The sequence below is a fragment of the Lissotriton vulgaris genome, chromosome 10 (assembly GCF_964263255.1).
Source record: "Lissotriton vulgaris chromosome 10, aLisVul1.2, whole genome shotgun sequence".
In the NCBI taxonomy this organism is placed as follows: Eukaryota; Metazoa; Chordata; class Amphibia; order Caudata; family Salamandridae; genus Lissotriton; species Lissotriton vulgaris.
Genome location: NC_141698.1, coordinates 524,113,335 through 524,129,374, shown reverse-complemented (window position 1 = coordinate 524,129,374; position 16,040 = coordinate 524,113,335). Strand labels below are relative to the sequence as shown.

The window sequence follows — 16,040 nt, the reverse complement described above, 5'->3', positions numbered from 1 at the left end:
TTCTCACAAGCCTGGTGTTGCAAAGTGGTTTTTCGGCATTTAACTGCCTGCTTGTAGAGTGCCCGACAAGTGGACACCCTGCTCTTTTCCCTAGGGACTGTTTTAAGGGCCTTTTTCAATTCTTTTGCAGCGCTAGAGCAATCATGATCAAACCACCTGGGTTCCTCCTTGCTCCTCCCATCAGATTTGGTCCTAAGTAGGCTATCTATATGCTTAGTGACATCTTGGTATGCTGTAACCAGCTCAGCTCCGTCCACCAATGGGTTTAGGCACTTCCAAACACATTGTTGTTTGTCTGCTAGTAGAGCTCTATAGAAGGCAACGCCACCTGCCTGAGACCATCTAAGTTTCCTCCCCTGGTCGGTAGCTAATAAAGCACCACTCTTCCCAATACAAGGAGGGGACTTTGGTAAGTTTCGGTCCCTGAGTGAAATGACCAGTGGGTTATGATCACTAAATATACTTGACTGTATCTCAAACCATAGAACCCTGGTCCTCAATGACGTAGAAACGAAAATATAATCAATAAAAGAGGCACAGCCTCTTCCCTTGAAAGTTGGATGAACCAGGCTGGTCTTCCCTGTTTTGATCAAGTCCATGGTACTTGTGAGGGCAAAGGATCCTAACAACTTATGTAGTTCTTTCCCCTTCTTTGTGTGCTCTAAATGCGGGCCGTCTTCTACTGGGCATGAAGACCAATTCCCTCTTCTAGGTTCCACGTTTGGGCATATGTGACAATTAAAGTCACCTAATCATACCAACATGGGGTACCTGGCCCCCCTGCTCATATATCCCACTTACCCTCATCTCCAATTCCTTCAGTCTTATTAAGGGCTGTCCCGATAAAACAGCATTATAAAAATTTACAAAAATTAACTTAAGACCCCTCATACACAATCTTACCCCCGACACAAATTCTGAGTCCCATCCTAGATCATCCCACCTCCCCCTCAGGCTTAAATCCACATATATGATTAGGCCTCCCTCCGCTCTACCTACAGTTCCCTTACACGCCGGGACAAAGTACATTTTGTAGCCCTCCATGGCGGACAAGCTACTGTCAGTCTCCCACGTTTCCTGGAGGCAGATGACCTGAAAGCGCTTCTTGTAAAGTAACCATTTCGGGTTGGATAGTTTGGACAAAAGCCGGACTATGTTCCATGAGATGATCTCAATGGAGCCATAACTTTAAGTGTCTGGGGAATCTGCTGTTGCCCTGATTGCATGCCTGGGGGGGGGGATGCTATTGGCTTGAGTGTTCCCTATCCATATTTTTGGAACAGATCCTGCGAAAGTGTGGCTGTGTGTTTTCTTTTTTTGAAGATGGCTGGTTCTAGCATGAGGGATTTAGCACTACTAGATTCCCTTCCGCTTCCTGGTAGCTTGACCATGTATTTTTGTACTGAACTGTGTACAGCTTTGTGTTATGCATGCACCTTCAATTGAATCCTAGCTTGAACTGCGAGCCAGTTGATGCCCCTGAATGATGGTGACATGCGATCATAATGACATGTGCCTGTTAGGAGTCTAGCTGCTGCGTTTATTGTTGCTTTCGTTGGGGCTAGGCTGCCTTTCTTTAAACCTATGAGAGTGGCGACCCATAGTCCAGTCTTGAGAGCACTAGCGATTGAACTACTGTTTTTAGGTCTCCTAGTGTTGTGAAGGGTTTTAGTTTTCTTAGAATGTGCAAATGTAGGTTGGCGCTTCTGGATGCAGCTTGTATGTGGGCTTGCATGTTTAGGTTTGAGTCTAGAGTGATGCTGTGTGTTTTTACAGGGTCGCAGATAGTTGGGGTTCAGTTTAATGATTTGAGTTTTTGGAACCATAGTTGGGGTTGTTGTGTTCTAAGGGTTGGGGAGAAAAGATTAATTCAGTTTTCTGCAGATTTAATTTTAGGTGGCTGTGTGTCAGCCAGTCTTGTGTTTCCTCAGGGTGTCATTTAGTCTCCAGATATGCTCTTTGGAGGAGAGTTTAATGTAAAGTTGAGCATCATCCGCATACAAGTGGTACAAGATGTTCGATTGTTTCAGTATTTCAGTGACTGGCTCTATGTAAAGATTGAAGAGCATTGGTGAAAATGTAGATTCTTGTGGAACGCCACTGTTGCTGTTCGCTACGTCAGATAGGATGTTGCCAATTTCGAGGCTGTTGTCGGTTCTGCAGGAAGGAGGTGTACCAGTTAAATAAGGCTCCTGATAGGACTGTTCTGATTTCAAAAGTTTCTCAGAGGTGTTTTTGACTGACCATTTCAAATGCTGCTGATAAATCCAGAAATATTAGGAGACAAGATTGGTGTTGGTCTAGGGATGTTTATATATAATCTAGGATATTTAGCTTGGCGATCTCAGCATTGTGTTCAAGCTTTGAAACCCGATTGGTGTTTGTCTAATAGGTCAAAATTCTTGATTTATTCACATAGCCGATCTTGTGCAAATTTTTCTATGAATTTAGCCAGGGAAGGCAGATTGGATTCCTATCAGAAGTTGTTTAGGTCTTTCCGGTCAGTGCCTGTTTTTTTTTCTTTGTAGAGGGGATGCTTGGCACATCTTCAGGCGTTCTGGTAGGGATCCTTGTTGGAGAGATGCATTCAAAATGTTTTCCAAAATGGAGTAGCTGACAGGTGAATCTCTTTTAATAGGTGAGAGGGTACAGGATCAGAATTTGTGGTAGGTTTCATTGACTGATTAGTTTTGTGCATTTCCACCTCAGACAAAGATCTGAAACTGTCCCAGGTGGCTAAGTTTTTGCTTGGAAGAGTTTGTGCGTGTTGATTGGTATTCTCGCTGTGGGTTGTAATAGTGGGATTGTTGGAATCCCTGAGTTGGGCAGAGTTCGGGGTGCCAAGGCATTTTGGCACAGATCAACCAGTTCCGGTCTGTTTACGCAGCTGAAATCCTGCGCCCAAGTGTTTTTCCTTCTCTTTTGCCCCTTGATTTTAGTTTATTGTGTGGATACTTGGAAATAATTTGACGGTGGGCTGACCAATCTGTTTGGGTTGATTGCTAGCATATTTACTGATCCTGATGAGGTCAAGTGTGGCACCTTTGTTGTGGGTTGGTCCTTTGCATGCTTGAATCATGTTGTGGTCCTGGAGCAGGATAGTGAGTGCAGCAACTGTGGGGTATTTGACATTGTTCCAGTGCAGGTTGAAATAGCCTAATAATATTGTATTAGAGAGCGAAGTAGTATGGATTGTGATCATTTGCTTAAGTTGCTCCAGGATGATTGTTGTTGCCCGGTTGATAGTGTAAAATGAGTGTTTTTGCTAACAGCTTCTTTCCCAGCTTGATTTAATTTCCCATGTTTTCAAACTATGATGCATCTTTTAACGAAAATACGTTTAAGATTAGGGAATTTATGTAGATTAAAGCGAGCACTCACCCCCTACTTCAATGAGCAGTCTAGGCGCACTTAAGCAAAATCCGGGGAAATGAGTAGGTCAATGATTGGGGCTGATTTTGGGTTGAGTCAGGTTTCAGTTAGGAAGTTAATGTCTAGCTCATACACTAAGATCGCTGCTGCTATGTCAGTTGTGTATTTTGACGCTGATCGGCAGTTGCGCCACATGCATTTCAAGGTTATAATTGTTTTGTGGGTTACTGTGGTTGAGATTGTGTTTGTTGCTGTCGAGATCAGGTTGTTGTGATTGACTTGTAGAGGGTTGTCTCTCTGGATTTTGTAATTGGATATCTTGATAGTCGGGGAAGATTTCTGTTTGTCTTGATAGTGAATTAGCAGAGTGTCTATCTCTTCTTCTGAAAGATGTTTATTTGTTCATCTCAGTCGGTGAAGTTTGTTGTCATGTGGAGTTGTTTGTGTGCTTTTGTAAATAGGTTTTCTGCTGGAAGGGAAGTCCATGCACTTGGTATTGGGCATGTGCATCTTCTTTAGGGTCAGAAGGAGTGTGATGACTTTCTTCTTGACCCATTCTATATCCTCCCTGAGTAGGTGCAGGTTGCCATTAATTTGGTTTACTGTAGGTTTGTGTGTAGGGCACTGGCAGATTGCATTGTCATTCTGTGTGAATATTTGCGACTTTTTGTGATCTGTATGTGTTTTAGTATTAGTCACCTGCTCTGTCTGTGGGATGTGTCTTGGGTACTGACCCACTTCCTGTTGAGTAGTTGCTCCTTTATCTGTGCGGGCTGTTTGTAGAAGGGTCTAGGTGGAGACTATGTGAAGTCCTCTGGCTGCAAGGGCTGTTAGTGGGAGGGACTAGTTGGATAATCTGTTTTGCTATATAGACCCCAGGTCTATGATTGCTAATGGATGTAGTTTTTTGGGCGGTGTTTGTGGGTTTAGGAAGACGGTAATGGGACAGAGCACAAGAAGGGTAGCTAGGAGGTTTTGTTTAGGCTGCTACTGGCCTTTGCAGGTCACTAAAAAGTTAGTTGAATGCTTGTAAGTCATTGTCTGCAGCTTGGATAATGATGTTGCCATTTTTATAAATTGGGATGGTAGCTTTTGCTTAGAGTGATGAGGAGTGTGAAATTATGTCTTTGAGACCATGAGAGATGTTCTGTATGGCATTGACTGCATTGAGGGAGTAAAACTCATTCAACCATTTAGCTGTGGAAGATCAAATCGATCTTAATGGCTCCTTTTGAGAAGGAGAAAGAAGTCGGATATGAGAGTTTCAGGGTTGCTCCTTAGGATATAGTGTTTGAAATGTTTTGCTCTCAATTCTTGGACAAGTCAGGTGGGTTGTTGATTCTGAATGAGTGGGCAAGATGGTATCAGTTGCATTATTGTGGCCAGACCTCATTCTTTAATTAGTGCAGCTGATGTTTGTACCGCTCTTTTAGGAGAGAGGACCTGAATTTTGCTGTTACTAAGCGGTACACAGCAACAAGGTAGGTGGTGCCAGTGACGTAGAATTTTATTTTATTATTCATTTCTTTTTTCTTTCTTTCTATGTGGCAAGCTGCAGTGGAGTTGTATCTACTTAGATAGCAAGTAATTATGGAGTTGATTTGGTTTGGGTAGGGCTACGACTTCTCCCCAAAAGTGTATTTTAAGATTTTTTTTAAACAAGCAGGGTAGTTAGTTTGCCTGTTGTAATATGGCTGCCTCTGATAGACACATTGTCTTGGTAGGGTGAGAGAGTTCAGTCTTCTCTCTGTTTTTGTTGCAAGGTGCAGGCTTAAGATCACCACTCAAAAATAGCTGCCCGCTCCCGCATTAGTGTGTGATCTTGCAGTTGACAACCCTCCTTCTATCACCATTATTTATGCTTCAGCCATTTGTAAGCCAGGTTATTGGACATGTATAATGGGCAGAAATAAAGCATCAAAATATTACCTGAATCTCTCACCTTTAATGTCCTGTGCAGGGTGAGGGTCAACTATCCCTCATCATATTGGAGCAGGGTGCGCACCCTCCTCTATTTAGTGTTCATCTCCCTTTTTGATCTGCTCCTGCTGCAAATGGTCATCTCCTGTGCCCTTCTGCGGTCTCCGAGTTTGGATCGGCCCGAGTAAACATCCTCACCATTCCATCGCGGACATGCTGTACACCCTGTCCCGTGTACAGCACGATACCGTCGACTCCGCCAGGGGTTTCCTCGGATCCTCAGCAAGTCCCCACTGATTAATTGTCTCAAGGAAAAATTGGCCGAGGTTTATCCCAGTTTTGGCCAATCAAGATAAAACTTTCTTTGAACTTTTAGAACTCCTTTATTAGTACTTGTGTGATGGAGGCAAAACTACCATCCGTGGCACTTGTGTGACGGTAAGTGAGGTGTGTATGTATATGTATATGTATATATATATATATATGTATATGTATATGTATATATATATATATATATATGTGTATATATATATATATGTATATGTGTATATATATATATATATATATATATATATATATATATATATATATATATATATATATATATATATATATATATATATATATATATATATATATATATATACCTTCTCCACAGGCAAGAAGAAGAGACCACATCAGTGGAGGCGTCCTTTATTGCAGGTAAACCAAATTCATTTCTGAGGCGAATGCATTTCGGCGATCTATGTCGCCTTCTTCAGCGCCAAATGGTTTGAGCAGGAGCTGGGCGTTAGTCAAGGTTTTAATGCCGCTGGCCCCTCCTGCATGATGTCCGTAACCTCCGCCCCCTCAAGCAGCAATAGTTTGTGTTCTTGGCTAATTAACATGGAGGACGCCCCATGCATCTGTACTCCATGTCCCAGAATGCTGAGGACTGCTCTGGGAAATCTGCGAGGGTAAGTGATGAACCATTTTGCGGGATACTGGCATCTAGTAATTACAATGCCGGCGTCTCCTCCGCTCCCTAAACCGCACCCCCACCGAGTCCCAGCATAGCGTTAAGCAGGGGTAGATCCGGAAGTCCAGCTCACCCAATGTAGCGTAGAATTACTCCAACACTGCCCATTTGCTTGCCAAGTCCAGTGGTGGGTCCCGGTACTCCCAGTAACCTAGGTACAGACATCACCACCGAAGCGGATTCCAAGCTTTGGAAAACAAATCATAAAACATATTTATTTTTCAGAAAGACACACATTCACTGGATGGTGTCATCAGTGATGTCATGAGTGATGTCACTGACCATGCCATGAGTGATGTATTATGTGACGTCATCAGCAGTGCATTGCAGGCGCGCAAGTTATAGTGAGTCCAACTAACTATAACGTGGGAATTTCAATAGTTTTATGTCAGTAAAATTTCCAGCTAACTATAACTGGTGTGAAACCTATGTTTTTTTCAGTGAATTTAATAGGTTTTTTAAATGCTAATTCCTAACTATAACGGATGTGAAACCTATGGTTTTTTCAGTGAATTTCATAGGCTTTTTAAATGCTAATTCCTAACTATAACTGGTGTGAAACCTATGGTTTTTTCAGTGAATTTCATAGGTTTTTTAAATGCTAATTCCTAACTGTATATAAGGCCCCAAACCTATGTTTTTTTCTTTGAATTTCTAAATTTTGTTAATAGCAAATGTCTATAGCTATAAAATGTAATATTTTTGAAAATGAATGAATCCTATATTTTATTTGTATTTAAAAAATTTTTTTAATGTATATATATATATTTTTTTTTTTTTACCCTGGAGCGCTCCCGGGGGCTCGCCCCGGTGAGCGCCCTGGAAGCGTAGTCTTTTGAAGCGCCCCAGGGCGCGCTCCGGAGAGCGTCCAGTTAGCACTATTGCTGCGAACGAAAACATCATTGTGACGTATCGCGTAGCCGCGTCCATGTGATACGCACGGCGTAAGCGCACCCGGAAGCACTCGAGCGAATACGATGGCGCAACGTAAACCTGTGACGCGCTTTCGCGACCCGCCTGGGGGCGCGCCACGTAAGCGCGTCGGTCATGTGACCTGAAAATAACACTTTTTATTGGTGCAGAACAGTTTTGGTTTCATAATGATGAAATCCCTGGTCTTGTGACCTGAAAATAACACTTCTCATTGGTTCAGGCCTTTTTTTTCCCAAATGATGAAAGACCCCACCTTTTTTCCTTATTCTGACTTCGTCCTTTGACTTAGGAAGACCTCTTTTGCAATCTTTGAAGTATATTTTGTACTTTGAAATGGCTTCAATAGCAGCTGGAGCATCTGCACCACCACCACCACCACAACCTCCAAGAGGACCACCACAAGATTACATTGGTGATCAACAAGAGGAGGAGGAGGAGGAGGGGAGGAGAAGATGGCTGCAAGAACACAATACCCCATACCAGCCAAAACCACACATTGTATGGGAGTTTTTTTCGATCCCAGAGGGCAAGAAAAAAAGTCAATGCAGCCAAGGTGACTTGCCTAATCTGTGGCATGGAACTTTCCAGGGGGAACCCTAATAAAAAATACTCTTTTGGAAACAACACAATGATTCGCCATATGCAACGCAGGCATCCGATGAAGTCAAGTCAAGTCAATAAATTTATATAGCGCGCTACATACCCAGAGGGTCTCAAGGCGCTTGAAGAGGGATGGGGATTACTTGTCAAATATCCACGTTTTAAGTTGCTTTCTGAATGCTAGGTGGTTCTGAGTAAGGCGAAGGTAGGTGGGAAGTGAGTTCCAGGTTTTGGCTGCTAGGTAGGAGAAGGATCTACCTCCCATGGTGGTTTTGTTGATGCGAGGTACAGTGGCAAGGGCTTGGTTGGATGATCGTAGCTGGCGGGAGGGGGTGTAGAAGGACAGTCGTGTGTTGAGGCATTCGGGTCCGATTTCGTAGAGTGCTTTGTGTGCGTGGGTTAGGAGCCGGAAAGTGATCCTCTTGTTGATGGGGAGCCAGTGGAGGTTTTTCAGGTGACCAGAGATATGTTCTTTACGCGGGATGTCTAATATGAGCCTGGCTGAAGCGTTCTGGATTTGTTGGAGTTTTTTTTGGAGTTTGCCGGTAGTACCGGCGTAGAGGGTGTTTCCGTTTTCCTAGTTTCGGTGGGGATCCAACGAAATGTTTTTTTGAGCATGCGAAGAATGTTGAAGCAGGATGAAGAAACGGCGTTGACTTGTCTGCTCATCGAAAGTGAGGAATCCAGGATGACGCCCAGGTTCCGTGCGTGGTCCGTCGGGATGGGTGCTTTTCCAAGGGCTTCTGGCCACCAAGAGTCGTCCCAGGCAGAGGGGGAGGTACCTAAGATAAGGACTTCTGTTTTATCAGAGTTTAGTTTCAGACGGCTGTGTTTCATCCATTCGGCTACTTCTTTCATTCCTTCGTGTAGGTTAGTTTTGGCGGTGCTAGGGTCATTGGTGAGTGATATGATCAGTTGAGTGTCATCCGCGTAGGAGATGATGTTGAGGTTGTGTTGGCGTGCGATGGCCGCTAGGGGGCTCATGTATACGTTGAAAAGGGTGGGGCTGAGTGAGGACCCTTGGGGTACGCCGCAGATGACTTCAGTGGCTTCTGAGATGAATGGTGGGAGGCGGACTCTCTGGGTTCTTCGGGTGAGGAACGAGGTGATCCATTCCAGTGCTTTTCCTTGTATTCCGATGTTTCTGAGGCGCTGTAGAAGGGTGCTATGGCAGACTGTCGAAGGCTGCGGAGAGGTCAAGGAGGATGAGGGCGACTGTGTCTCCATTGTCCAGGAGAGTTCGAATGTCGTCTGTTGCTGCGATGAGGGCGGTTTCAGTGCTGTGCTTGGCTCGGAAGCCGGATAGTGAGGAGTCGAGGGATTTGTTTGTTTCGAGGAAGGCGGCGAGCTAGTTGTTGACCGCTTTCTCGATGACTTTGGCCGGGAATGGAAGGAGTGAGATGGGGCGGTAGTTTTTGAGTTCGGTGGGGTCAGCTGTGGGTTTCTTCAGGAGGGCGCTGAGATCGGCATGTTTCCAGCTTTCCGGGAAGGTTGCGGAGTCGAGGGAGCAGTTGATGACGTCTCGGAGGTGCGGTGCTATGATGGAGTCTGCTTTGTTAAAGATGTGGTGAGGGCATGGGTCTGTGGGGGATCCTGAGTGGATAGAGTTCATCAGACGGATGGTGTCCTCAGTGGAGATAGGCTTCCAGTCATGGAGGGTGTTCAAGGGGGGTGGGGGTCCTGCAGGGGGATGGGTGGGTTGGTCTTCGGGTTGGTTGTCGAAGCTGTTGTGGATGTCTGCAATTTTGTTGTGGAAGAATGAGGCTAAGGAGTCGCAGAGGGCTTGAGACGGGGTGATGTCGTTGGAGTTGGCTGAGGGATTGGTAAATTCCATGACGATGTTGAATAGTTCCTTGCTGTTGTGGGCGTTGTTATCTAGTCGGTCCTTGAAAGTGGCTTTCTTGGCATTCCGGATCAGTTGGTGGTGTATGCGGGTGGCGTTTTTGAAGGCGTCCTTGGTGCTGGTGGTTCGGTGTTTTTTCCAGGCCTTCTCAAGGGAGCGGCAGAGTTTCTTGGATTTCTTAAGATCATCGTTGAACCAGGAGGCCGTCTTGCTGCCTAGTTTGATTTGTCGTTTTTTCAGTGGTGCTAGGATGTCGGCGCTGTTGGATAGCCATAGAGTGAGGTTGGTGGCGGCTTGGTCGGGGTTTGCGGAGTGGGCTGGGGGGTTTAGAAGAAGCGATGAGGAGATCTGGTCGATGGTGATTTTGTTCCAGTTTCTTTGCAGAGTGGGTTGGGGGTGGTTGTTGGGTGTGGGCTTGTTGTAGGTAAAGTGAACGCAGCTGTGGTCAGTCCAAAGGAGAGCCGTGGTGTGGCCGAAGGAGACATGATTGCTGGAGGTGAAGATAGGGTCGAGTGTGTGACCTGCGATGTGGGTGGGGGAAGTGACAAGTTGTTTAAGTCCGAGGTTGGCTAGGTTGTCCAAAAGGGTGGTGGTGTTGCGGTCGTTGTTCTTTTCAATGTGAAAGTTGAGGTCTCCCAGAAGGATGTAATCTTTGGAGGGGAGTGCGTGTGGAGTGATGAAGTCCGTGATGTCTTCACTAAATTGTGCGCGGGGTCCTGGAGGCCTGTAAAGGAGGGTGCCTCTGAGTGTGGTCTTGGGGTCGATGTGGATCTGGAAGTGAAGGTGTTCAGAGTTGGCGAGATTGACGTCTGAGCTGGTTGAGATGCGGATGGATTTCTTATGGACGATAGCGATTCCTCCTCCTGTGTGGCCGGTGCGGTCCTTGCGTATGATCTTATAATCTTCTGGGATGGCAATGGTGATGTCTGGGGCAGAAGAGGCGTTCATCCATGTTTCTGTTAGGAAGGCGACGTCTGGAGAGATGGTGTCTAGTAGATTCCATAGGTCAATGGCGTGCCTGTGGACCGATCGGGTGTTGAGCAAGATGCATTGTAGGTGGTTGGGGTCGGATATCTGTGGTGTGATCGTAGCGGAGTTGTTGTCGGTGCCGTTGAATTTGCAGGAGTTGCATGAGAAAGGTCCGTGGGTTTGTCCAGGAGCGGCTTGGACGCAGTTGGGGGAGCGGCCGGGGTTAAGGGCTAGGAGGGTGGTGGCATTGTAGGTAATGCGGGAGGGGTGGGCATGACAAGGGCCTGGGGGTCTGGCGCTGGGCGCGGTCCAGGCGCGGACGGGCGTAGGCGGGCTTACCTTTGGCGCACCTTCGGCGCGAATGGGGCGCGAACGCTGCGCGTGGACGCTGCGCGCAAATGCAACGGTCATATATGGATGGTGAGGGGGGAGGGGCGAGGGCGGCTCAGCTGGGAGGCGGGGCGGGCTCAAGGGAACGGAGCACAACAACAACAAAACCAAAATGGAGGGGAGAGCAGAGCAGGGCGCCGGGGGATATCGCTGAGCTAATGTGCAGGTCAAATTCAGAGCAAGCCAGCAAAGTAGCGACCAAGCAATCGAAACGCAAAGTAAAATCCAGGCGCTTATTAAAACAAATTAAGTCAAATTAAGTCACAATGCAGTGTAACGATACCACGTCTCAGCGCAGAGACAGGGGAGCGACCATTCAGGGCAGGAGCGAAGAATGGATCACAGCGCTACGAGGTCAGGGGGCGCTGTATATTGATAGTGGGAGGGCGGCTCAGCTGGGAGGCGGGGCGGGCTCAAGGGAACGGAGCACAACAACAACAAAACCAAAATGGAGGGGAGAGCAGAGCAGGGCGCCGGGGGATATCGCTGAGCTAATGTGCAGGTCAAATTCAGAGCAAGCCAGCAAAGTAGCGACCAAGCAATCGAAAAGCAAAGTAAAATCCAGGCGCTTATTAAAACAAATTAAGTCAAATTAAGTCACAATGCAATGTAACGATACCACGTCTCAGCGCAGAGACAGGGGAGCGACCATTCAGGGCAGGAGCGAAGAATGGGTTCTGCTGCTGAGATGAGGGAACTGGCCAGTAACCCTCCCCAATCTTCAAGCACCACATCCAAAAGAAATCAACCCACTCCATCGGGACCAGAGGCAAGGGAGACGATCCCTTGCATACAGCCACGGTTTGCGGATTTCCGTATAACATGTATCCATTGTGGTAAGACCATCTCATATGGTGAACTAAGCATAAAGCTTATCGTCCTTGCTGGGGACAACCACAAATCCCCCAAAAAACCCTAATTTTTTCTTATTTTTTTTTTTGCTCCATTTGAGCCATTTTCAATTCCCTGTTTTTTCGTTTCTCCCCATAAAAATAACAAAAAAATATAAAATAGTTGATAAAAGCCAAAAAAAAGTACAAAATGTTCAAAAACACAAAAAAATATAAAACAACAAAAAGAACTACCTCAAATTTATAAAAAAAAAGGCTACATTTTTTAATAACTCTGTCATTCTTCTTTCCCCATGGGCCGCTCCCCAGTCCGCTCCCCGGTGCGCGTACCGGGCGCTCCCACCGCGCAAAACAAAAAAACAAATTTTGCACTGCGGGTCCCTTTTATAGCCCCCACATCAAACCTAGGGGGTCAGGGGGGTCTACCCTGCCCCCTTATGGTCATTTCCCCCTTTTTTTTTTCCACCTCTTGTGTGTCTATCCTACCGAGACACAAGATGGCGGCCGGTCCGGACTGTTTCGAATGTTTACAGACACCCGAGAGCCAATCAGCTTTCCGTGCGCACCTCGCGTGTCGCGCCCGCTGCGCTCCCCGGTGCGCGTACATGGGCGCGGCCATAGATATATATATTTTTTTAACCTAAATTACTCAAAATCCACTGGAGCACATATCTTGAGACATAGCAAAGGCACATCGGGCTACCAGTCCCTACAATTTTGCCAAGTTTGGTGGAAATCCATTCAGCCGTTCGGGCTAAAAGTGAGTTCGACCGCCATATGGAAATTAACATGGAGAAAACCCGTTTTGGGACCCCCCTTTTATCTCGGCCACCGCTTGACGAATCCCCCTCAAACTTTCAAGGAAGGACCGGAGCTCCGCGAGGCAAATTTGAGGAAATTGTCAGGCAAATTCGTCAACCGGCGCCAAAGTTATTCCCAATAGAATATTGAGATTTTACATTGAAAAAAATTCTAGCTATAACTACCTACTGGCGACCGCCAGTAGGTAATATATATATATATATATATATATATATATATATATATATATATATATATATAGATAGATATATCTCTGGACTGTGGCATGCATAACAGTGGCAGCCCCTGGCATAAAGCTACACCTGGAATATTTTGAGAAATCCAGGTACTCTAGCATTTCCTCTTTTGGGTTGCAGACTAGGAAGCTACATTCAGGGCTGGATGGGCTGCCACAAGCCATCCATGGTAGAAGGCATAGCCACGTCCATTGGAGCCCTTTGCCAGGGCCCCCTCTTGGCTGAGCAGCCCTCTTGTTCACCTGACTGAAAGTGTGCACTGGCATATACATGGCCATATAAGGTTGCATCCGAGGTACCAAAATGAGACTGTGAAATGCTGTGGGTGATTCATTTTTAACACCCCCAGCACAGTAGCCTGCTGGTGAAGTAGGCTCTGTGCAGAGGTGGATGAGACTTGAGAGAATTGTACGTCAATGGTCGTTTGACTGGGTAGCCTGTTGGCAGTCACACTTGCATTGACAACCAGCTTAACTAACAGGGCACTTTAGTTTCTAACATAACACTATGCTGTACATATCCTACACCATGTGGGTTCTATCACCATTTCCCATGCACTATAAATCAGGGTGAAGAAAATGTGTGCATTGCAGTGGCACTTTCATACCACTGCGTGACGACTGGTCGATGTTGATTTATTTCTATTTATTTTTGTATGCCATTAGTGCTTTTCACACCAGAGAACTGTGTGTGATGCTTGACAGAATCATTTTGCCTAACGAGGAATGTAGAAAATGCCATGATAAATATACGGTTTTCATATTGGAGTAATATAGACCGTGTGTTCAAGTCATTGCATGTAACCTAATATTCGAAGCCTGAGCTTGTATAATCGGCAGGTTACACAATCACTAAAACCCTGAGCAGTCCTCAAATGGCAGTGGATTGCAGACAGAATTGTTCTCTGACACATTAAAATACATCTTGCAGCAATGTGCAGCATGAGGAGTTTTATGCACCAGTAATCACTCATGGCAGGCTCACATTTTGAGATGTCCTCTGGCATTCTTAAGCTCACTCGTCAGGCTGGCATATTTAGTATCATACACTTAATAGCACAAAGGTTTTTGAGGCTGTTGTTGATTGTCCCCACTGAATGCAAGTCACTTGGTTTCACCCTGGACTCCAACCTCACCTTCAGGGAAACACATTGCAGGAAAAAAAGCTGTCCTATCACCACCTCTCTTTTCTAAAGAAAGTGAAATTGTTTCTTCTAGATAGCTATTCAGATCTGGTGTTCTAGCCTTCACACTCCTGCATATTGATGGTGGCAGTGGCCTGCTCTGAGACGTCATAGACTCTATATTACCCTCCTCAGCCCCTTAAGGACATCATACACGCCATAGCATGACTTATTCAGGATTAAATAAATATGATTGCATCAAACCCATCTTGAAGGAACTCCATTGGGTTCCCCTTATGGGCCCCACTATCTTCAAACCTGCTGCGTTGTTTACAAAGCTGTCAATGACCAGTACTCCCACTTGGCTTGCAAATAAACTCCCCATCCCTGGTGACTTTCTACACACCCGCAACCAGGATTCATCATATTGAACCATTTGGTCCTATTTATTTAAAACATTTTGGGTGGACTGTGGAGAACCCTCCTTCCCTGGTTAAAGCTGGGTTTGTTCATTAATGCAATGACATGACTGCTTCCATTGTTATAGTAATATTAGGTTATTTTGAAAACATTTGCCATGAAAGAAAAGAATAGAATTTTCTAATTTATAATAATTTTATTACCACACTATGATTCATCGCCTACCAGTTTTGTACCATTCACCATTTGAAATGTCAAGCATGATATGTTTACTATAATTGTATAAAGTTATACAAGTAACATTTTATCACCCCTTCTATGCTCTTCTTCAACACAGTTGTTTTTTTGTTTTTTTTGGCAGGATCCAGTGCCTCTTTTCAAAGTCTACGCAGAAGAACTGGCTCAGCAACTAGAATCTCAAGACCTTACTGAGCCACTGGTAGTAGACCAAAAGTGGCAATAAGGACCTTTATTAAGAACAGACAAATTTGGGGAGTACCACAGATAGTGAATCTCCCTTATAGGGATCATTAAACGTAAACTCTGGGTACATGCCGGACAAATATTCTTCTCTGAGACTTTGCTCTATAACGTGACTCTTGCTTTGTCCGTGTCTGGCTATCTTCTTGGAAATGTTGATTATATTTTCATGGAATTCTGATACTGCAAGCTCCTCAATGATGGCTAGTATAGAGGAGAGCGGTATTAAAGTGGTAGGTAATTCATAGGTGCTGCTGAAGTGCAGATGGATTGGTGCGAAATTTACAATATAGATTCTTATTGCCAAAATAAAGGAAATGTAATTGTTCTCAGAGTTTTTCCTTTCTCACCAGTGAGTTTAACACTATTCTGCAATCTTTTTTTAAATTAGTCTAACGTCCCAGCTAAGCTTTTGCTGCTGGGAAGTGTTTGAGGAGCAGCTTGATTCTCAGTAGCCACTGAGAGGAACAGTGGCTGGTATGGCAGATATATTATTCATGGGGATGCAGGGGGCGGGCTAGGCCGCTCCACTTCCTCCGCTCCTCAGCCTCCACGTAATTGGTCTCGTAAGCGCAGTGACCGGAGGCGGGCCCGCTCTGACTCCCCGCTGGGTCACACACAACAGCCACCCCAGGTTGAGGAGGGAGCGTCTAAGGGGAGGCGCTCAGGTTCATCTGGATGACGGAGGTGATGCGTTTCGGCCCTCCGTGATAGATCTTCCGGACACTGACCTCTCCTGTAGCCCAATGCTATTGAGGGACCCTGCTTGAACCGGTCTCTGCCCGCTGGGCCTTGCACCGTGTCCGGAGACGGCGCACTTTCTCTGATCTGTTCCTAACTTCCGATGGGCTTTGTAAACACGCATCTGCTCACGAGGAGGGGTCCTCCACGCGTCCCCATTCCCAGGCGTTTTAGTTTGGTTGTTCGCCCTTTGTACTGGGTGTTGTTTACTGGGGGGTTGACAGATGCTTCTGTTCCTGAAGTTTCGAGCGGGGTGGGGGTGAGGGGCGGTTTGGGAAAGTTTTTCCCTGTATGTTGTACTGCTTTTTGTTGGTTTTTGTTT

At 45.7% G+C, this 16,040-nt stretch overlaps 1 protein-coding gene across 2 annotated transcripts in view; it reads left to right on the top strand.

Moving 5' to 3' along the window:
• MRPL28 (mitochondrial ribosomal protein L28) overlaps nucleotides 1-15,304 on the top strand; it is a 223,541-nt gene extending 208,237 nt beyond the window's left edge. For both annotated transcript variants that reach the window (XM_086941368.1, XM_086941369.1), the window contains one exon: nucleotides 14,859-15,304. In XM_086941368.1, coding sequence (XP_086797494.1) covers nucleotides 14,859-14,960 — 102 coding nt within the window. In that variant the 3' untranslated portion in view covers nucleotides 14,961-15,304. The remainder of the gene's footprint in view (nucleotides 1-14,858) is intronic.
• The last annotated feature ends 736 nt before the right edge of the window (nucleotides 15,305-16,040 follow it).